Below are 20,144 nucleotides of genomic sequence, written 5' to 3'. Positions count from 1 at the left end.
GGTGGAGCCATATAAATGTCGTCAACATGTCGTCAGTAATTACAAGCTACTGATTGGTTGAGGCTATGAACCCGGGGTTTCCCGTTCCAAAACGCAAGGCTAAAACAATAAACCGAACCTATTGCTTTATTAAATGTTCAATCTCATACATCTGGGGTCATAAATCGTGGGTTAGTGGACCACAAGCACCTGACTGCGAATTTGCGGTTAAATTGTGCTTTTATTCCTAATTAATATTACCATATTACCCATTCTGCCTACATAGATATAGGTCTTTCACACGGTAAGTTAGCTTCATCTTTCCTCTTCCCAAATGTTACTACTGGCTGTTGAGCTAAATGCTAACTTTAGCCGCATTGTTCGTCAAACTGATTTCTTAGAGGAGCTCGAAGTTGATTTAATGTGTTCTACAATTAGTATTTTATGTGTCTAAACACGCCACATCAGTTGGTAATTGTCCGGATTTGTAGGTATTTTTTTGGCTGTACTACACTTAAATAAGTTGAGGCTTGGGAGCCAAGTTGATCACTATATTTGTTTAAAAAAACGTATTTTAAATCAAAATGATTGACAATGTAATCGAAGCACTGTCTTGTATTGATAAGACGTTACACCAGTTACCTTTGCTTTCTATTGTGTCGTTTGCGGATGTTGTCGTGTTCATTTGTATTTATTGTTCATTTTGAGTGCCTTTCTGCCCGTATTATAAGACTATTCGTGCATGCGTTTATATATAAACGCGTATAAAATGTATAAGATAGCCAAAATGCTATTAAATGTAAACCCGAGGCGGCCAAGACTAAAAGAAATAAGGACGACGCCACAAGTTAGCGTTAGCATGGGATAGCCGGGTGGTTCTTGTGGGAGGAGGAGGAGAAGGGGGAGCATTTTGTTTATCACACACGGAAGTTACCAAAATATTACGCTTTGTTATTGTATTTTTTAATGAATATTGCCAGCGACAAATCCACCGGAGGTCGTTTTCACTGATAAATAAATGACATGCTACAGAGAGGCTTCATTTGTGCATGTAGGCCACCGCAATAGCAGCCGCAGTGTGCTTGAGAACTTACACTTTTTTATCCTAATAAAGATAATAACTGGCTTTTGGGGGAGAAAAGATTGTGTGGAATTTTGTTAGTCTTTCCTTTGTTTCACTGATAATACGCGACGGTACAGTTAGCTTTCAATATAGCATCCATGTCAGCTGTTGTGCCAGTGATGCGGCCCTAGTGGAACAAAGAACCTTTTTTTAAAGATTAATTTTATTTAAAGGTAATTTTCCCTGAATGATAAATTGTCGTATGACTCCCCTCGGTGGAATTTGACGTCGTGCTACTCATAAGTGAAAAACTGTTAATTATTAAATGTTGCATTTGTTGCAATTGCGGTGTTAGGCCTGCAGGGCGGCGCTTTACCACAAACAGTTGCTTTTCAAGTCGGCGACGAAGAAGAATCGCAGATTTTCTTGTCCTCAAACTAGACGGAGCGATTTTGCTATTTTCTTCTGATTTGGGGAATAACTGGCTTTTACTTCCACATTTCTCGACCATAACAAATCAGAAAATATTAATCTGCATTTTTCTCCCTCACTTTGCAGCACTTAATATTGTTTACCAAAGAAATGGTGATGGAGAAGCCGAGTCCCCTGCTTGTCGGGCGGGAGTTTGTGAGGCAGTATTACACACTATTGAACAAGGCACCAGACTTCCTTCACAGGTAATTAATTATCTTGGAGTCTGTATGAAGACCGGGTATGTATACATGAACTCTTTAACTTCTCAGGTTCTACGGGAGGAGGAACTCTTCCTACGTTCATGGAGGTCTCGATCCAAACGGAAAGCTGGCTGAAGCAGTTTATGGGCAAACGGTGGGTCTCTATCTTGATGGCATTTCAATTTGTAGCTGATTGACAACTGTGTTTTTCAGGAAATCCACAAGAAAGTCATGTCCCTGCAGTTCAGCGAGTGCCACACCAAGATCAGGCTGGTGGACGCCCACGCCACACTCAGCGATGGCGTGGTGGTGCAAGTTCTCGGAGAGCTCTCCAATAGCGGGCAGCCCATGCGGAAGTTCATGCAGACTTTCGTCCTGGCCCCAGAGGTACTGGAGAATCTCTCTCGGTAGCTTCAAGTAGGCAAGTCAGGATGAAAATGGATTTTTTGAAATTGCCAGGGTTCCGTGGCCAACAAGTTCTACGTGCACAACGACATCTTCCGCTACGAGGACGAAGTGTTTTGCGACTCGGAAGCCGAGCTAGACGAGGGTAAGGTTTCGAGATTTTCTTCATTTCATGCTACGTGTGTTCAAGTGGCGGCCCGGGGGCCAAATGTGGCCCCGGCGCATGATTTTTGTGGCCCGGGAAAGTAAATGATATGAGTGCTGACTTTCTGTTTTAGGATCAATTTCAAATAAAGATTATAGATGTATATTTGATTTCCAGACTTTCAACCTTTTTTTAAAATCAATAATTGTCATTTTTTAATCAATTTTTTAGTTAAAAAATCATTTTGGAAAATCTAATGCCGTTGTTTTCCCTCAGAATCGGAGGAGGAAGTAGAAGAGGAGCCAGAAGAGAGGCAGAGGCCACCGTCCCCCGAGCCTCTGCAAGAGAGCCCCAACAGCGCCCCCTACTATGAGTCTCACCCCGTGGCGTATGTGTCTACCCTTCCTATTCCTCTTCAACTCATTTCTGCTCACTCTAAGCTCCTCCCCTTTTATCCTCCCGCTCCACAGTAACGGCTTGGAAGAACCTATGGACGAACCGGCTCCGGAACCCGAACCAGAACCCGAACTGGAGCCTGAACCCAAGGTGGAGGAGGTCAAACCAGAAGCGGACGAAAAGGTCACTGAAGAAATGGAGGAAAAATCTCCCTCTCCAGCCCCCCCGGCCGAGTCTCCGCCTCACGTGCAGGAGCCCCCCAAGGTGGGAATCAAATTCTTCCTGCCGGGTTTACCAATGTACAAGATTTTCACAGAATATGGGATGTCGGCATTCCTTTGTAGACTTTCTCGTGGGCGTCGGTGACCAGCAAGAACCTGCCTCCGTCTGGTGCCGCCTCTGGAATCCCTCCCCATGTTGTCAAAGCTCCCATCTCACAAGTAAGGGTTCTCATTCCAAAATGACATAGAACTAACAATAAGCCCAATTTTTTTCCCTTTGTATTAGTCACTAATACTAATAATTAGTGCAAAGAATGAGTAAATTATCAAAATGTTTATTAACAGAATTTTCCTGTTACATTATGAACAATATATTATGACCAAGAGAATAACATAAGAACATAAATAAATGTCAATTCATGTTGTCTGCACGTACTAAAACACTGCGCCCCCTAGAGGATAATACAAGAACTACAATTTTAAAAGAAAAATCATATTTTTTTAATACAATGCAGCTTTCTTGTCCGGGCTGTACCAAACCACCAGACGGGCCCGCGGGCAGTATGTTTGACATCCCTGATTTAGACGCATTTAATAGTGTTTTATGGCAAACGTAGGCCCGAGTGGACCCCAAGTCGGAAACGCAGGGGACGTTGCTTCGACCTAGGGACCAGCGGACTCGCGACAGACCCGCCTTCCTCCCACGAGGCCCTCGACCCGGTAGGGACCCCGCCCACCTCCAATCATTCGTTTTCGTCCATGGGAGTCTATCAAAATGTCAAGAGATATCTTAATTTTGGCTGAATGTTTGCATTTATCCATAGATGAGAGACTGTCAGACTCACAAATGGGAAAACCACACCTGAGTTTTGTTAACAAAGGTAAATGGGAAGCTCCATTTGAGTTATAAAAATGTCAGCATTTTTTATTTCAGTTAAAATGTTAAGTCTAACTCAGTAATTAACATGAAATCTATTTTGAAGTGAGACCCGTGGGGGGTCAATTTACGGATTCTTTTACTTTTTTTTTTTTCAGGTGGGAGGGGTGAAGGCGAATCGGGCGAAATGGACATGCGGCGAACTGTCCGCTACCCCGATAGCCACCAGCTTTTCGTGGGCAACCTCCCGCACGACATCGACGAGAATGAGCTCAAAGACTTTTTCATGAGTACGACAGAGACTTATTGAGTTTAGGGTCCATTGCTTAGTCTGTTTTTGTTTTTGCAGCCTATGGGACGGTGGTGGAACTGCGCATCAACACCAAAGCCATCAGTGGGAAGCTGCCCAACTTTGGATTTGTGGTGTTTGACGACTCGGATCCGGTGCAGAAAATCCTTGGGGCCAAGGTAGACGGGGCATGTATACACTTTTCATTAACCCCCCCTTACGACGCACTGGATGGTGATTTGCGTTAGGTTCCCAACCACTTTTACCCCCTATTTAGATATAAAAATAATAATAATAATGTTCTACATGAGGCCAATTTCATGAAATGGAGCTCCAAATGAGAACTATTTCCTCGACGTCAATGGCAACAATAATGTAACCTGATGGTAGTATTTGTGGTAGTATTTGTAGTAGTATTTGTAGTAGTATTTGTAGTAGTATTGTAGTATTTGTTGTAGTATTGTAGTATTTGTAGTTTTTGTAGTAGTATGTGTTGTAGTATTGTAGTATTTGTAGTTTTTGTAGTAGTATGTGTTGTAGTATTGTAGTATTTGTAGTTTTTGTAGTAGTGTGTTGTAGTATTTGTAGTTTTTGTAGTAGTATGTGTTGTAGTATTTGTAGTTTTTGTAGTAGTATGTGTTGTAGTAGTCGTAGTATTTGTTGTAGTAGTAGTAATAGTAGTTTTGTAGTTGAATTTGTAGTACTGTTTTATTAGTAGTATTGTAATTGTATTAATTTAGTAGTATTAATTTAGTGGTATTAATTAAGTAGTATTGTAGTTTACTAGTATTGTAGTATTACTACTATTATTGAAACAGTTTAACTAAAAAAAATAATTAAATTTTTGGGGACATTATTTTTTTTGTCCCCTCATTCTAACGTTGCCATTGGTCCCCGCAGCCCATCATGTTCCGAGGCGAGGTGCGCCTGAATGTGGAAGAGAAGAAGACCCGGGCGGCACGCGAGCGAGAGAGTCGGGCGGCCGGCATGGACGACCGCCGGGACATGCGGCGCAACGACCGAGGACCCGGCGGTCCCCGCAACCTCATGGGAAGCGGTATGATGCGGGATCGCGACGGCAGGGGGCCGCCGCCTAGGGGCGGCATGATCTCCAAGCCGGGTATCGGGAGGGGCTCGCAGGGTCTCGGCGAGGGTCGCTTTACCACCCAGCGCCGTTGAGGTGGAGGCTTTCAACAAATCTACATGTATAAACGTACATATTTTGGTTATTTCAATTTTTGGGGGCGTTCCCTCTTTGCTTTGGAAATGTGATGCGCCCTGTCCAACTTATTTAGTTGAGAATACTTCTTTCTTTTTTGCTCTGGCAACTTTGTTTGTACATGCTGGGGAAGAAACCAGGAGTCATCTTGTGCCACATTCGGATGAACTGAAAGACTTGGCTATCCTTTAAAATGGATTCAGAAAAAAAACAGCCCATTATTCAAGAGATGACATTATCTGCCTTGACTTAACCTTCCATTGCACATTTTCTATGTTACTGTTGGAAGACGCAAAAAAATTGTGCTCTTTACCCCGGGGAAACCTGCCTTTTTTTTTTTTCCTCCTACCATCTTTTTTTTCCCGAGAGACTGCTGCTTCAAAATTTGCTCGACACCAAGTCAGTTTATCAGTTTAAAAGGATTTATTATTTTTATTTTTGTTATTTTTTTCTTCAAAACAACATGACAAACGGGGCAGGCCTCGCTGCTGTGACCAATAGAAAAACCCAAGTTTCCATTTTACTTGCTGGATGGACAAGATGACCGATATTTTTTTGTTGACTCGTTTATAAGTAAATAATCCAGGTTGTTAACCAAATGACAGGACGCTTTTTCTTTCTTTTTTCATTCAAACTTGTGTTTTTTTTTCTTCTCGTTTTTCGCCAGCTAGGAATGAACGCCTTCCCAGTGGGTAAAAAGTGACAGAATAAATGTACAGAAAAAGTCACAGTTTACTGTATTGCATTCCTTTCTTGATAAATCTATATATATAAGAAAAAAACTAAAAAAAATGAAAAAAATGGTGCCTTCTGCTTTCACCTGTTTGCCATTTTTGGGCTTTGGTTGGATTGAAGTTGATATTTATGCTCCATTACTTGCTTAAAAATGACTGTACATTTTTAGTTTTAGATTTCAATGCCCTTCTAAAAAATAAGGTACATTTTCTATCTCAATGTCCAAAATTAGTTGATATAAATGGATTCATTTTCTGTTTCAGACTTTTTGCCAGAAAGCATGTTAGTTTTGATCATTTGCACTGAAAAGATGGAGGTAATGTAGCACCAAAATATGCTAATGAGGTCTTCCTTGCCTGGTGGATATTGCACAATTTTCAGGGGGGTCAGGGCAATATTTACGGGGATTATTTTGGCCTAAAAAGAAAAATCAATTGAATTATTGCAGTTTTTGAGGAATATTTGTGTTGTGTTTTTTTTAAGTGACAATAATTATTCATTCTAGAGATTTTCATTAACTGTAAAATGTTTTTTCTTCTTCCCCTGAACAGTCAAAAGTGGAACATGCCAGTCTTTTATGAATGGAAGTATATATATCCAAACTAAAAAATAAGATTGACAGCTATCTCTTATTGTTTTGATTCATTTCTTCTGTTTGAGTTTCCTATTTTGAATGTCAGACTTAATAAACTACTGATATCAGCACCACTCAAAATTGTTTGTGTGCATTTGACAAGTAAAAAACTACAGTGATTAATCCAAAATGGCTGACCCGTTGCGCATGCGTAAAAGGATGATGCTTTGACGAGCGTAATTAAAGCACCTGTGGCGATTAGTGAAAAATCTATATATTTTCATAATGAATATTATTAATTTTTAAACTCAAAATGTGCTAACAAAATATCCCAATTTACCCCAAAATTAATAAAACAAACATTTACATAATAACACTCGGACTTTTTGTTGTGTTAAATACCCAGAATTCAATTGAACGCGACATACATCACGTGACTTCTTGAAACACGGAAATGAACGCCACCGTCAGAAAACAACAACACAGTTAAAAATGCCGTCAAGAAAACGCTTAGAGCATTAACTTTATTCCCTTTTTGGCTTGAATATTTATCCCTCTGGCCATGGTAGCGACAAGCCATGTTGTCTTTGTCGTATTTGTGGTGTCTGTATCTTGCTGTGACCAGGAAGTGGAGCAGCCTGACTGGCGAATGACTCTTAAAACAATCCGCAATGGCATCCATAAAATCGATTCATATCTCAACGCGGCTCTCGAGTTGTTCGGCGGCGACGACGGCTTGTGTCGTTTCAAGTGTATTGACGGTAAGCATACCTTTTAAAAAGTTTATTTTAAAGTAATGCAGTTTAAAAAAATACAGTTAAGATTATTGTATAGCAACCCCTCAATTAAAAAAAATGATTTGCGATGACTCTTCATAATTTCATTTTTCTTTGGAAAGGTAAGGCCTAATTAGTGTAATTAAATAGCATTTATAGATGAGCAGATATGCCAAAACACTATAATTTCTGTCACTCCTCGATTGATGTCTTAATGTCTTCATCAGACGGTGGAAAATAACAGAAGTTGTGGGTTGACCTTTGCCCTTCTCCTCAGGTTACAAGCCAATGCCTCGTCCCGGATATAAGCCGCCGCCACCCAATGGGTGTGGGACGCCACTCTTTGGTGTCCAGGTAAAACTCTAAGTGACTTTGTTTCGTTTCAGCAATCCAAAAACAAAATGGCACTTTCTGTATCCAGGTCGACGTGGGCATTCCGTCCATGACGAAATGCTGCAACCAGCACGATCGCTGCTACGACACGTGCGGCCGCGACAAGCACGACTGCGACGAGGAATTCCAGGACTGTCTGGAGACCATTTGCAGAAACGTGCAACGGACTTTGGGATTGGCCCACAGTGTCCAAGGTGGGTTTTATATCTGGTCTTAATGCCATTTTGTACCTAAATGTCAGTTGTGATTGGCATAATACAGCAACTGTTGCATTAACTGGACAACAGAGGGTGCTATAGAGTGTTTGACCACCTGCCATTGTTCATAATATGTATATTTTTGGTTATTTCGTCTTTTTGTGTCTTTTTTTTAACAGCATGCGAGTCTGCAGTAACACTCCTTTTCGACGCCGTGATGCACTTGGGATGTAAACCGTACTTGGACAGCCAACGGGCGTCGTGCGCGTGTCAGTTCGAGGTAAAGAAGGAGTTGTGAATGATCTCTTGATTCAAAATGGGGTTTCCAGAAATAAGACGAGCTGTCTCAGGGATGGAGCTGTGGCTTTTTAAACACTGGACTATGGAAAAGCTCACATGACTGACATACTGTAAATAATTTGAAATATTTTCAATTATTTATTTTTGTGTTTGTGTTGTTCAGTAACTTGGTCTATTGGTGGAGTAACACATTGATAACTTCACTAAATTTGATAGATTTAGCTCTCATTGCAATCAAAATTATCCTAAGCAATAACACTAGTTTGCAATAATAAATGTTTTGAGTCCTTAACACCAAATGTGGTTGTATATTTAGTGATTGTGATGTTTACTGTTTTTTTACAGCTAGTTTGCCAAGTTTACCCTAAAATAAATCATAACTGATAAATAAATTACATAAAAAAAAGACAGATTATAGATCTCTCTGTTTACCTCTTTTAATGTGAATACTTCATGTATTATTTTAATTAGAAGTACTGTTTTTATACATTTCAAACTTTACATGTTCTCCCCGGGCCTGTGTGGGTTTTTTCCAGGTACTCCCACATTCCAAAGACATGCGTGGTAGGCTGATTGGACACTCTAAATTGCCCCTAGGTACAAGTAATTGGTTGTTTGTCCCATGGTGCCCAATGATTGGCTGACCACCAATTCAGGGTATCCTCCACCTCTGGCCTGAAGTCAGCCGGGATAGTCTCCTGTTACCCTAGTGAGGATAAAGCCTTTCAGAAAATCAGATGGGGTGAGATTTAAAGTTCAATGTTTTATGTATTTCAAAATATATAATACAGTAGTAAAACCTGTTAAACAAGATACACAAGAAACTGCAATTTAAACATTATGTTCATGTAAAAACATGTTAAGGTTGATTAAAAATACAAAGGGAAGAAGATTACAACACCAAATGAGACATTGAAATGAATTAGTACAGAAAATACATGGAAATTTGTTTATAATGACGTAAAAAGATACGGAAAAATCAGTTCCTGGTGTTGCTGAGGAAAACGCGGAAAGCCCCTTTTTGATTGGCAGTGAGCATCGACTTATGACCGCATACCTCTTGACCAATCAGCGCAGAGAGGCGGGACCATATTTAACTGCTGTTGTCAGGGCGAAGGTGAGTTGAAGCAAAGCTGCAATTAATTTACGTACTACAATACAGAATACTGCTTTATAGGTAAAACAACATTTAGATGTCTATATTCATACCTCACCTACTCGGATATGTTTTTAAAAAGGGGGAAAACGCGGAGGTTTTTTAGTCGAAGTCGGAAAAAGTTGTTAAAAGCGGCTGCCTTAGCTACTATAGTGGTCACTTCTTTTACGTGGGAGCTGTCAAGTATTTTTCCTAAAACAAATACAACTTAGAAACAACAACAAAAGTGTCAAGTTAAGGCAAAGAGAGTAATATTTGTGTTAAATGTTGAATTTCTTTCTTTAAGAGTCGAGTGGTGCCATGGAAAACAAGACCGTCGTTGACGCCCGTACGAGTAAGTAGTACTTAAAAGTTTATTTTCAGAAACAAAGTTCTATTAAATGTATTTCCACGTCGTCAAAACTGCGTGGGAAACATTCGAAAGTGAAAGGTTAACTCGAAACTCTAGTTCAATTACTCTTTGTACTTAAAACAGGGTTCATATTACTACTCACCTTGTCATTTATGATAGAACAAATCAAACTAGAAAGGATATAATTATCATAACTAGATAGTTATGTAAACTAAACGATAATTGTTTCAAAGATATGGTTAGAAAATACTTATTAGCCCGTATTTCTTTTCAAATTTACCAAGTTTGCAATTTTTTTAAGCACAAAATGTTTTTTGAAGGGTAGAAAAAATCCTGAGTTTAAAAAAAACACGCTCAACAGCGTCACCTAGTTGTGACGTCGTAGTCCTCCGACTGTCGGCTATTGACGACGTCAGGCGCTCTAAGCTGGCCCAACAATGGATGCTTGACCCTCATGCACCTGTAGTCCTAACAAAGAAAAACTCCATTCTGCAGTTGTTTGATTCCGAGTTAAATAAAGACACAATGTGTATCTTTTTCAGTCCTGGAACAAGTCCACGATCTCACAGAGACGGACAGTTTCGGAAGGTGGGACAGTTTTATCTTAAGCTAACTTGCTCGTGACGTCCCTTAATGTTTTATGTCCCTTGTTTAAACAGCGGAAAGCTTGTGGATCCCTCTGTAGAATACCGCATGGACCACAAACGGCGAGGCCAGGCGCTTATTTTCAACCAGGAGCGCTTCTTTTGGCGACTTGGCATGTACGACCGGCCCGGAACCAACACGGATCGCTACAACCTGGAGTACAGGTATTATTTGTTTTTAGATTTGACTGGAAATTGCACTCCTGACTCATTTAAGAAAACAAAAATCTATCTCTTCATACACCAAAAGAACCGAGTTTCAGTTCTACTGGTGGCCACCAAAAGCCTTAAAATACTATATATTTTTAGTCTATAGTTATCCAAAAATGTATAAATTTTACATTACCAGATTCCTACCTTAACTTCTTTTGGTGAATGTACAGTATTAGATTAGATAACTTTATTCATCCCTTATTTGGGAAATTTCACTAACACAGGAGCAAGAGGGCGAGAATACAGACACAGCAAAATACATTTTAGACATAAATAATAAGTAAATGAATAAATAAATAAGCGTGTTGCTGAAATATGTATAGGTATGGGCATGGGTATGGGTATAGGTATAGGTTAAAGGTATAGGTTAAAGGTATAGGTTAAAGGTATAGGTTAAAGGTATAGGTTAAAGGTATAGGTTAAAGGTATAGGTTAAAGGTATAGGTTAAAGGTATAGGTTAAAGGTATAGGTTAAAGGTATAGGTTAAAGGTATAGGTTAAAGGTATTGGTTAAAAGTATTGGTTAAAGGTATTGGTATAGGTATAGGTATTGGTATAGGTATTGGTATAGGTATTGGTATAGGTATTGGTATAGGTATTGGTATAGGTATTGGTATAGGTATTGGTATAGGTATTGGTATAGGTATTGGTATCATAACATTCAGCCATTTCTTTTGTTAATACATTTAGCATAATGGTATAATATATTATACTTAGTTTTGAGGCTCGGAATAGACACCAAAACTAACTAAGAAACCTATTTAAAAGCTTTTTTTGTCTTCGATGGTATCATTTTTGTATTACAGTAGAACAATTTTACACTATCGCTTTCTCTCTTCAGGTTGAAGGCTCTCAACTTTGACGTAACGGCTTACGACAACTTAAAAAACGAGGAAGTCCTGGAAATAATCCATAAAGGTGAGCAAGCGTTGCATTCAAATCAGAATTGAGAAGATGGATGCTGAACAATAATATTAAATATCCAAGTATCTTTATGAAATAAATCCGTTTTTTCCTGCTTAGCTGCCGAGGGTGACCACACGGATGCCGACTGCTTCCTCCTGATTTTCCTGAGCCACGGCGAAGACGACCACGTGTACACTTACGACGGCAAAATCAGCATCCCACGCATCACTGCGCTTTTTAAAGGCGACAAATGCAATAGCTTGGTGGGAAAGCCCAAGATCTTCGTTTGGCAGGTGAGTGATTGCCCGACCGGTCATCTCTCGGACTGTAAATCAAAATGTCCGCCGGCAGGCCTGTCGCGGCGACAAACACGACGAGCCGGTGATGGTCTACGACGCCGTGGACAGCGTGATTCAGACCAATGAGGTGGTGACGGACGCCAGCGCCGTTCACACGCTCCCGGCCGGCGCCGACTTCATCATGTGCTACTCGGTGGCGCAAGGTGAGTGTGTAAAATATATATTTTTAATGATAAACAAATTCAATTAAACTGTAAAACAAAATAATTGAAGTAAAATAAATATATATGTATGAGGAAATATTTGCTATGTGGCTTAAAATAGTGGTCAGCTCATTTTTAGTCTTAAAATTATCATTTTTTAAAATAAAAACACAAATGAAATAAAATGGTAAAATAATTGGAATAAAAAATATTTGTTTTAGAAAATATTTGCTATTAAGTGGCTCAGAATAGAAGTCAGCTGATTTTTAGGTCAAAAAGTCTTAAAAAAAACTTTAAAAATAAAAACCCAAATTAAATAAAACGGTAAAACAAAATTACTGAAATACAAAAAATGTTTATAAGAAAATATTTGCTATCAAGTAGCTCAAAATAGTTAATTTTTAGGTCAAAATGTCTTAAAAATAAATAAATAAAAACCAAAATCAACAAAACAGTAAAACAAAATAATTGAAAAACGGATGCACTTTTTTACATGTATCAAATCTTGTGCTGACCCCGCCCACCTGTCAAGTTTTTGCTTTAAATGAACCCGATTTTCATTCCAAGGCAAAAAGCAGACTTTTGTGAACTAATTTTCTCTTTCGTCCCCAGGTTACTACTCGCACAGAGAGACCTTAAACGGCTCGTGGTACGTTCAAGACTTGTGCGAGCTCCTGAAGAAGTATGGCGACACACTGGAGTTCACAGAACTCCTAACGCTGGTCAACCGCACGGTGGCTTCCAGGAGCGTCTTGGCTAGCAAAGATAAGGATTCCATCGGCAAAAAGCAGGTGCCATGTTTCGCCTCCATGCTCACTAAAAAACTATACTTTCGCCCCAAAAACTAAATTTTCATACTTTTTAAAGCCCCCTTAAGGTGGCTTCAATTAATAACTGCTGGGTTTTTTTTGCTTGGTGGACCAGATTTTGTATTTTTTTGCCAAATCACCAAAAAAAAGGGAATTTGTGTATTCTTGTGTTTTTGTCTTGTCGCTGTATTAATAGTTTTTAGCTCTTAAGCTCCTCAGGTACATTTTAATGTATTTTTTACTACTTTTTTAAAGTCACATGATCAATTATGAGTCAAAAAATGTCTCAAATGACAAATAGGGAGTTTCCAAAAATGGCTTTTATTTCAATTTCATTGTATTAATCCGCCCCTCCCGTTATTCTATTCCAAAAAATAACAAGAAATTGTTTTTTTTTATATTTTTGATCAAAAATGCAATATTATGAAAATAAACCTAAAGTGTTTACATTTTTGTTTAGTTTTTTTTTAAATCCGTTTTTGTGATGACATCACTGTTTGGGCTGGATTTGCTCAATGGGGAGTTGAAGCTGCATTGGATAGCGAAGACGTTTAAGGTCGTCCTCCACCTAAAAAAAAAAAATCATTAAAAAAATTCGACAAAAAAAAATCTTATGTCATTCTAGTGAAAATCTGGCTTTAAAATGACATTTTTCCTCCCTTTATATCTAAACAATATGTAAAATATTTGGTCCAATATTTTTAAAAAAATCCATTAACTGCCACTCCTCCCAATTCAAACAATTTGGACATCTAATTTCCCCAAAAAAGTCCCCCAAAAAATGCAACATACCTCAGCCAACTCATCCCGAAGTTCATTATACTTTTCCACATTAAACTTCTTCTTACTCGCCGCCTTGTGGAAGTAATTCAGGAATTGTCTATCTTTAGCATTTGGATAGAAATACTCCTACAAAAAAAGAGCAATGAATTAAAAACCAAAAAAAATCAAATAGAAACGACCAAATTTGTCCAACTTACTTTTTTTGTGAGAACGTAGAAGGCGAAGGCCCCCATGCTGGTGACGTATGTGACAAAATAGGTGACGGGCTCCATGACATCCCAGGAGTACACCCACCAGGTGAGCCATCCCAAGGCTCCGCCCTGCACGGATAAGAGGGCCAGACCACCCCAAATGGCCCTGGATGTCTGGGCGTCGGCTTTGATTGACAGCTGTGCCTTCACCTGCCAAGACGCATCCAAGAAACTTCAAACCAAGGTACGTCAAGGCTAAATTTATACCAGCAATTAGTCACGTCCCAATGCCGTATTTAAAGATTAGTATATTCAATCATTTTTTTGAACTGCTTATGTGTTGGGGGTGTTGTAGTCTATCCCAGCTAACTATGAATAACATGTGGGTGACAACTTAGGTAATTTAGCATCTTCTGTTAGCTTAGCATGTGTATTTTGGGGATGTGGGAGGACTGGAGTACCCAGAGAAAACCCACACAAGCCCAAGGCAGAACATGTAAACTCCGCACATTGCCTGGGATCGAACCCTCGACCTCAGAACTGTAAGGGGGCATAAAATAATGCGATTAAAAACATTACGAGTGATTTTTACGTCAGTTTGGCATTATTAATATAGGCGAAAGTTTTAAATTGAGAGATTTTTAGATGGTGGTGTTTATTTTGAGATTTTTTTGTAGTGCAAAAAGTCCCTAAAAAAGTTGGATAACGCTAAAATGATTCTAGTAGTGATTTGTGGTATTTTTTTTGTTTGTTTTTGGAGTGATTTGTGTCAACAGAGTATGAATATTCCGATTAGATTTTTTGCCACACCTTTTCCAGTGGGGAAAGTTCTTGCTTGAGGCGGTCCAGTTTTTCCAGTAGTTGGCGCTCTTGCTTGAATTGATGTTCAGGCAGGTTGAGGGCCGTGTGCAGAAGTTGCACCACATGTTTCATGTCATCCATCTGCAGGGCGTGCTCGCTAGATTTGCTCACTGTGGACCAAAATACGGGTTTAAAATGACTTTCAATGACCAAAAGTTACAATTATAGCTGAACCAGAACACAAAATATTTTTTAGTACCTTCATCTGGTGCGTACACATTGTAAACAGTGTTGTTGATGACCAGCTTGAAGTGTTTGTCAATCAGCAAGGCTTCGAGCAGCGTGTTGGAAGCCACACGTTCGCCGTCTGTCCGAAAAGGCGCCGTTTGTCATTTACCAGTCGTAAAAAAAAACGCTAATTTGTAAAAAAAAACCTGTATTTTTTAAAGAATTCCCAACACAAATTCAGTACTGCTGCATTAGTAACTCATTTCCAAAGGCCAATTTGTCTACTTTTTTGTAATTTAATTAATTGGCTGCCAACAATAGCAATAGATGTCCAATTTATTTGAATTGGGAGGGTGGCGTGGCTTCAATAAACTCACGTAAACATTCAAATTACCTCAAAACTGACTGGAAGTGAAGCAAATGGGGGGAAATTACATGGCCAATCCCGTCGAACCGCATTCCGGCAATTGGCAGTGTGTAAGGGGCGGGGCTTGTAAAAGGGGGAGGTACCTTTAGAGAGAACGGCGGCGGTGGAAGCGCCAGGGTCCTCCTTCTGTAGCTCGCCAATCAGGTCGCCCACCGTCATTAGCATGGGTCGCAAAAAGAAGAGACAGGTCTCGCTTCTGCATGTTAGCGGCACTTCCAGCGCCAGGCGGCCATGTTTGTACTTCAGGGATAACTCTGCCGACATGACAAAGGTCGTCGTTTACAAAAAAAAAAAAATAATGTATAGTTTTTTAAATATTTTTTTTAGATTTTACAAAATTATTTTTGAACAAAAAACACAAATGGATTAAAAAATGATAATTATTGATTTAAAAGGGGAAAAATCAGGAATTAATATACATCTATACTATTAATTTTAATTTAATCCTAAAACAGAAAGTCAGCACTCACTTACTTTCTCGGGCCGCACAAAATATTGCGGCGGGCCAGATTTGGCCCCCGGGCCGCCACTTTGACACACTTGCAGTAATACTTAATGTTAATAACTTGAAACCCAAATAAATAGGAACTTGCTTTAAAAGTGTCCCAGGTCTTTAAAGCTAACATAGCCATTCCTAGCTAATAATAATAATAAAGTAAAGAGTGCAGGATGCAGCAGTACCTGCAGGGGGCGAACTCGTGCTGCAGAACACAGCTTGACCAATTCCAAGCAGAGGCAAGGGAACCTGGAAAGAGAAGATAATCCATAATAAGATTTAATTATTTAAACTGGCAGAAAGAAAAAAAATATCTGGGAAGAACAATGACTCAGCGTTTTTCCTCCATCCAAAAACATAAATGCACGCCGTATTTTATGTCCCTATTCAATGGCGCCAAATCCCAGCAGCCTTTGCGGGTTGCGCCAAGTTAAAGTAGATAATTTTTTACCTCACAAATTCATATTTGGCAGGAATAGCTCATTTGCATACCCGTGGGGAAACAGTTTGTTTTTATTTGGCAGTCAAACAGGTGAGTTTAATTAGATTACCGTAATGATTCGGCAAATTAGCTGCAGTTACTTTACTTTGTAATGTTTTGCTAGCAGGCCTTTTCATGTTAAGTATTTTTAACAGAGTTTTCCATTGCCTTTATTATGGATTATTTTTACTTTGTATCTGTTGTACTCAAAAATGTCATGCGTTTTAGGAAAAAGTGATTTAATAGAAAGAATTCTTTTTAAAAAGGCATTTCCCCGGACACCTAAATTGGCAGCCAATCAGAGCTATTTGTGTTAATGCAAAATGTCCCTAATAAAGTGACCACGGAAAGTGATACTAGAGGAAAGAATGCAAATGTTGAACAAGACTGAACAGGAAACAAAAGGGGCCCACAGAAAGGAGCTTTTTTTTCTTTTTTTCATTTTTTAGCTTCACCTGATCACATTAAACCTCCATTTAACATCAGTGGTGTCAAACATATGGCCCGCGGCCCAGAAACGGTCCGACAGGGGGTCCGACACGGCCCGCATAAATTATTTTGTTATTTTTATTAACATGGATGCCCTGAAACTACAATTTTGAGATGTGATTAACTTTTCTCCATTTCTTTTCCAGAATCGTTTCCAGTCTTGACCCAAAACCAACCAGAAGTGGCCAAAAATCAGCAAACAAATGACCAAAACACCCCAAAATCCTTAGGAAACTCTCCAAAATTTACAGTAAGTGCTCCAAAATGTCTAGGAAATGTCTCCAAATAAATTTACTCCCTGCCATTGACAAGAATAGCCGTTTAAATTAGTTTAATTGGACATTAAGTCACCTTTTTAAGACAAAAAATAGGCAGAAAACATTGTCCACCTTCTCCCAGTCGCTTGATAAATCCGGCAAACTGCAGCACTTGGCGCATGGATACAGTTGGCGGTCATTAAATGGCTGGTGTATCTGAGCAAAGCGGAAAACAGTGAGGTGGAAGGAGTAGAAAAAAAACCCACCCGAGGGCAGAAAGGAAAGAAAATTCTATTATTCCCAGCTGTCATTGTGATAAAGTGAAGGCGGCCAAGCGTTGGTATTGCTCTTATATTTTGCCAGCCTTATGGCTTCGGAGGGCGAATGCGGGTGGAGAAGGGAATAAAACGTTGATGGGGTTTGCTGTCCCATCTATTTTGCCTGGGAGAGTTGGTAGCAAATGATTGGTTGGGGGCGTGGCTATATTGTCAGAAAGGGAAAATGTAGGGAAGCAAGAAAGGGAATGAAAAAGGGAAAAAAATAGTTTTCTTTTGTTTACGTTTTGATGGTAAAATGTTAAATAATTAGTTTTATATTTCATGATGAATATAGAATTTTTGACTACATACCAAGTCTCAATTTTATATATATGTGCATATATGGATCTAATATATTTTACTGGTAAGTAGAAATGATAATGTTAATGAAACTATGTTAAAATGGAGCAAAATATAAATACAGTCGCCCCAATAGCACTAATGTTTATAAATAAAAGAATATTAATAAATACAATAATAATAACTACAATAATATCAATAAATAAAATAATAATAACTACACTAATATTAATAAATATAATAATAACTACAATAAAATTAATAAATAAAATAATAACTACAATAATATAAATAAATAAAATAATGTTAATAAATAAAATAATAATAAATACAATAATCTTAATAAATACAATAATATTAATAAATACAATAATATTAATAAATATTTTGTAATTACCCTTTTGTATTTAATAAATAAAGCAGCAATGCATACTTGCAGTTTAATCTGTTTGACATTTTAAAATTATTTCATATGGAATATCAATAACATTTAAAAATAAGCTAATATTGACTTTTACATTCCTGCCCTCCAATGACAACAATGGACCCTCAATTCATTTAAAGTAAGAACACTGCCTATGAATACTTACCTATCACCCAACCCTCCCAGTCAAAGTAGATTGGCCACCTAGCTTTGTCAAATGACTCCACTATAACGAGCGTTCTAATACAATAGGAAGTAAAGCTCATCACAACAAAAGCATGCTAACTCGTTTACTCTTCTCCTGTTCATGGACACCCAACGGAATGGCCTAAATAATTCAAGTCCATTACTCCACTCTGTGTCCTGTCCAAGCACATCCATCTGATTGGTCGTTACGCCGCGTTCATTCAATTACTGGTCTTTTTAGCCCTCGATTCAAAAAGACAGACCACAAACAAGCGCTTTAATCTGCTTTTTGGACTCTCATGAATGCTCCATCTGGTCTGATTTATTTCCCATTACAGAAAGACACCGCATTGCAACGAAATTTCACAAAAAAAACTCGTGATTTATCAATAGGCTACACTTTTTTTTACTCTTAGATAAATTTTTCCCCTAAACATACACAAGTGCAATTGATATTTAATTCTAAATCATCTGAAAGATGCAATTCCAATGTTGTGCCACGAAAATATTGAATACATTAAAGTTTATTTCTACTACAGTGGTGAAATAATTAAGATTAAACCTATTTTGGGGGGTTTTCCTTCCAATATTTAAACATAAATACCATAGATGTTTAAATATGTTTGTATTTATCAAGTAAACAAAGTACAGGAACCGATTGGTGTTGTTAATCGCCGTTTATTTAAAAAAAACGTGGCTCTATCGCGGATTTTTCCGATCAGGACTGGTCGTAAATAACGCGTAATAATGGGGGTCTACTTTTATATATATTTTTTAATATATAACGTTTTCCATGCTGCTTTTTCATAACTATAATCAACTGTTGCTACTTCGTTCATACTGAAGTGAAGTTTAAAAAATATTTATAAAATTAATGATTAAAAAAGCTTTTCCATAACTTGCGTCCCAACTGCATACTTCAACTCAGACGTTCTCTAAACGATGATTTTAAAAAAGCGACTTTCGGAAGCGTGCATGCATCGTGAATAAGATGAAAATACATATTTACCTTGTGAAGAAATATCGCCGGGCGAGGCGCTTGAAAAGCGGGGCGACGAGCTCCGAGACTTCCCAAAAGTCTCCGGGCAACTTTGCCGACTAACCGCGTCGAAGACATCATCGGGCAGTGGAATGTTTAGCAGCCCGCTCGTATCATTCCGCAGGGATATCACATACTTTGCCAAAATGGCAAAAAAGTAGAATCGCAGAGCTAAAAAAGAATGTTTACCCCGAGTAAACCGTCAACGCAGGCCGGGATATTTAGGGTAGGGCACAGCCCACAATGAGCCGCATTTCCTCTTCATATCCTCCTCCCTCTTTTGAATCATGTGTTTGCACTCTTTCACCACCGGAGGGCACTAATGAGCAAATGTGCTCTTAATTTCGCATTAATTAACGCGAAGTTGTTTGGCTACGTAATTCATTGCTAGCTATAGCTAGGTCTTTTTTTGCTAACGCAATGGCTGCCGTAGCACGGTAAGAATGTTTGCTCATGTAAATTGAGCTACTTTGACCTTTTCGACGTAAAGTTGGTTTGTTTTAATGCCATACTTAAGCGGTCAAGTGAAATTATTTTTTGTTTGAATGTATAAATAAGTGAATTGAAGTGAGTTGGATCGAAATAAGGTCTTTTTTGTCACGAAGTAAAAGCGAGGACAAGTGTGGTTTTAACTATCACATGTTTTCACAAAGTATCATTGTATTAGGTAATTTGTTATTATTAAGTGGTTATGGTTGTATGTATTTGCAAATTGTTATTACGTTTTTATTGTTTTGCCAAAGATGGGACTAGTAATTACTACTTGCATGATAGACACTTTATTAATTACAAAATGAATCAGGTGGATATGGTTATGCTTCGTTTTAGTACTATTTTTTTCGACTAAATGATTTAATTCTGTTACAGTATTTATTATTAATTCAGTTATTTGTTTTTCCA

General features: G+C 38.5%; 4 protein-coding genes and 1 long non-coding RNA gene across 7 annotated transcripts in view; 4 read left to right on the top strand and 1 right to left on the bottom strand.

Annotated features, from left to right (window-relative positions):
- Positions 1-118: 118 nt before the first annotated feature.
- g3bp2a (G3BP stress granule assembly factor 2a) lies at positions 119-5,998 on the top strand. 2 transcript variants are annotated; one of them, XM_077719415.1, is made up of 13 exons: positions 119-283; positions 1,601-1,719; positions 1,786-1,870; positions 1,930-2,103; positions 2,176-2,266; positions 2,543-2,654; positions 2,737-2,926; positions 3,007-3,102; positions 3,501-3,603; positions 3,708-3,764; positions 3,919-4,050; positions 4,110-4,237; positions 4,950-5,998. In XM_077719415.1, exons 2-13 carry the CDS (start codon positions 1,625-1,627, stop codon positions 5,226-5,228), a joined length of 1,542 nt encoding a protein of 513 aa, XP_077575541.1. In that variant the 5' UTR covers positions 119-283; positions 1,601-1,624; the 3' UTR covers positions 5,229-5,998. The 2 variants fall into 2 exon arrangements, with proteins under 2 accessions (XP_077575541.1, XP_077575542.1); XM_077719416.1 differs by having other exon boundaries at positions 120-283; positions 4,110-4,228.
- Positions 5,999-7,010: 1,012 nt separating this feature from the next.
- On the top strand, positions 7,011-8,405 carry pla2g12a (phospholipase A2, group XIIA). The gene is made up of 4 exons (XM_077719420.1): positions 7,011-7,338; positions 7,631-7,707; positions 7,775-7,940; positions 8,123-8,405. The coding sequence occupies exons 1-4, from the start codon at positions 7,140-7,142 to the stop codon at positions 8,239-8,241; spliced, it is 561 nt and encodes a 186-aa protein (XP_077575546.1). The 5' UTR covers positions 7,011-7,139; the 3' UTR covers positions 8,242-8,405.
- Positions 8,406-9,294: 889 nt separating this feature from the next.
- LOC144198419 (caspase-6-like) lies at positions 9,295-13,272 on the top strand. Of its 2 annotated transcripts, none has more exons than XM_077719419.1 (8): positions 9,295-9,360; positions 9,686-9,733; positions 10,294-10,339; positions 10,411-10,560; positions 11,450-11,526; positions 11,632-11,807; positions 11,866-12,016; positions 12,629-13,272. In XM_077719419.1, the coding sequence occupies exons 2-8, from the start codon at positions 9,700-9,702 to the stop codon at positions 12,862-12,864; spliced, it is 870 nt and encodes a 289-aa protein (XP_077575545.1). In that variant the 5' UTR covers positions 9,295-9,360; positions 9,686-9,699; the 3' UTR covers positions 12,865-13,272. The 2 variants fall into 2 exon arrangements, with proteins under 2 accessions (XP_077575545.1, XP_077575544.1); XM_077719418.1 differs by having other exon boundaries at positions 9,345-9,420.
- LOC144198422 (calcium uniporter regulatory subunit MCUb, mitochondrial-like) lies at positions 13,128-19,510 on the bottom strand. Its single transcript, XM_077719422.1, has 8 exons — positions 19,215-19,510; positions 15,937-16,000; positions 15,339-15,509; positions 14,860-14,967; positions 14,610-14,770; positions 13,806-14,009; positions 13,618-13,734; positions 13,128-13,393 (listed from the first exon to the last, which is right to left on the bottom strand). The coding sequence occupies exons 1-8, from the start codon at positions 19,323-19,325 to the stop codon at positions 13,316-13,318; spliced, it is 1,014 nt and encodes a 337-aa protein (XP_077575548.1). The 5' UTR covers positions 19,326-19,510; the 3' UTR covers positions 13,128-13,315.
- Positions 19,511-19,648: 138 nt separating this feature from the next.
- The window catches only part of LOC144197580 (uncharacterized), a 29,173-nt gene continuing 28,677 nt past the window's right edge, over positions 19,649-20,144 (top strand). Inside the window, exon 1 of the long non-coding RNA XR_013326547.1 lies at positions 19,649-19,681. This is a non-coding gene — a long non-coding RNA (uncharacterized LOC144197580). The remainder of the gene's footprint in view (positions 19,682-20,144) is intronic.

Source organism: Stigmatopora nigra, chromosome 6 (assembly GCF_051989575.1).
Source record: "Stigmatopora nigra isolate UIUO_SnigA chromosome 6, RoL_Snig_1.1, whole genome shotgun sequence".
Classification (NCBI taxonomy): Eukaryota; Metazoa; Chordata; class Actinopteri; order Syngnathiformes; family Syngnathidae; genus Stigmatopora; species Stigmatopora nigra.
Note: the sequence above shows the minus strand (reverse complement) of the source record. Positions and strands in the feature narration are given on the sequence as shown.

Bases quoted from the DNA above. Each gene is read 5' to 3' on its own strand.
- LOC144198422 (XM_077719422.1), bottom strand. From the start codon at position 19,325: ATGATGTCTTCGACGCGGTTAGTCGGCAAAGTTGCCCGGAGACTTTTG. The intron at 14,968-15,338 runs GTACCTCCCCCT...CTTTTCGGACAG, and splicing joins CGCCGCCGTTCTCTCTAAAG to ACGGCGAACGTGTGGCTTCC. The intron at 14,010-14,609 runs GTGTGGCAAAAA...GCGTCTTGGCAG, and splicing joins AACTTTCCCCACTGGAAAAG to GTGAAGGCACAGCTGTCAAT.
- LOC144198419 (XM_077719419.1), top strand. From the start codon at position 9,700: ATGGAAAACAAGACCGTCGTTGACGCCCGTACGA. The intron at 9,734-10,293 runs GTAAGTAGTACT...TATCTTTTTCAG, and splicing joins CGTCGTTGACGCCCGTACGA to TCCTGGAACAAGTCCACGAT. The intron at 12,017-12,628 runs GTGAGTGTGTAA...TTTCGTCCCCAG, and splicing joins GTGCTACTCGGTGGCGCAAG to GTTACTACTCGCACAGAGAG.
- pla2g12a (XM_077719420.1), top strand. From the start codon at position 7,140: ATGGTAGCGACAAGCCATGTTGTCTTTGTCGTATTTGTGGTGTCTGTA. The intron at 7,339-7,630 runs GTAAGCATACCT...CCTTCTCCTCAG, and splicing joins TCGTTTCAAGTGTATTGACG to GTTACAAGCCAATGCCTCGT. The intron at 7,708-7,774 runs GTAAAACTCTAA...TTCTGTATCCAG, and splicing joins CGCCACTCTTTGGTGTCCAG to GTCGACGTGGGCATTCCGTC.
- g3bp2a (XM_077719415.1), top strand. From the start codon at position 1,625: ATGGTGATGGAGAAGCCGAGTCCCCTGCTTGTCGGGCGGGAGTTTGTG. The intron at 2,104-2,175 runs GTACTGGAGAAT...TGAAATTGCCAG, and splicing joins CTTTCGTCCTGGCCCCAGAG to GGTTCCGTGGCCAACAAGTT. The intron at 3,103-3,500 runs GTAAGGGTTCTC...TGGCAAACGTAG, and splicing joins TCAAAGCTCCCATCTCACAA to GCCCGAGTGGACCCCAAGTC.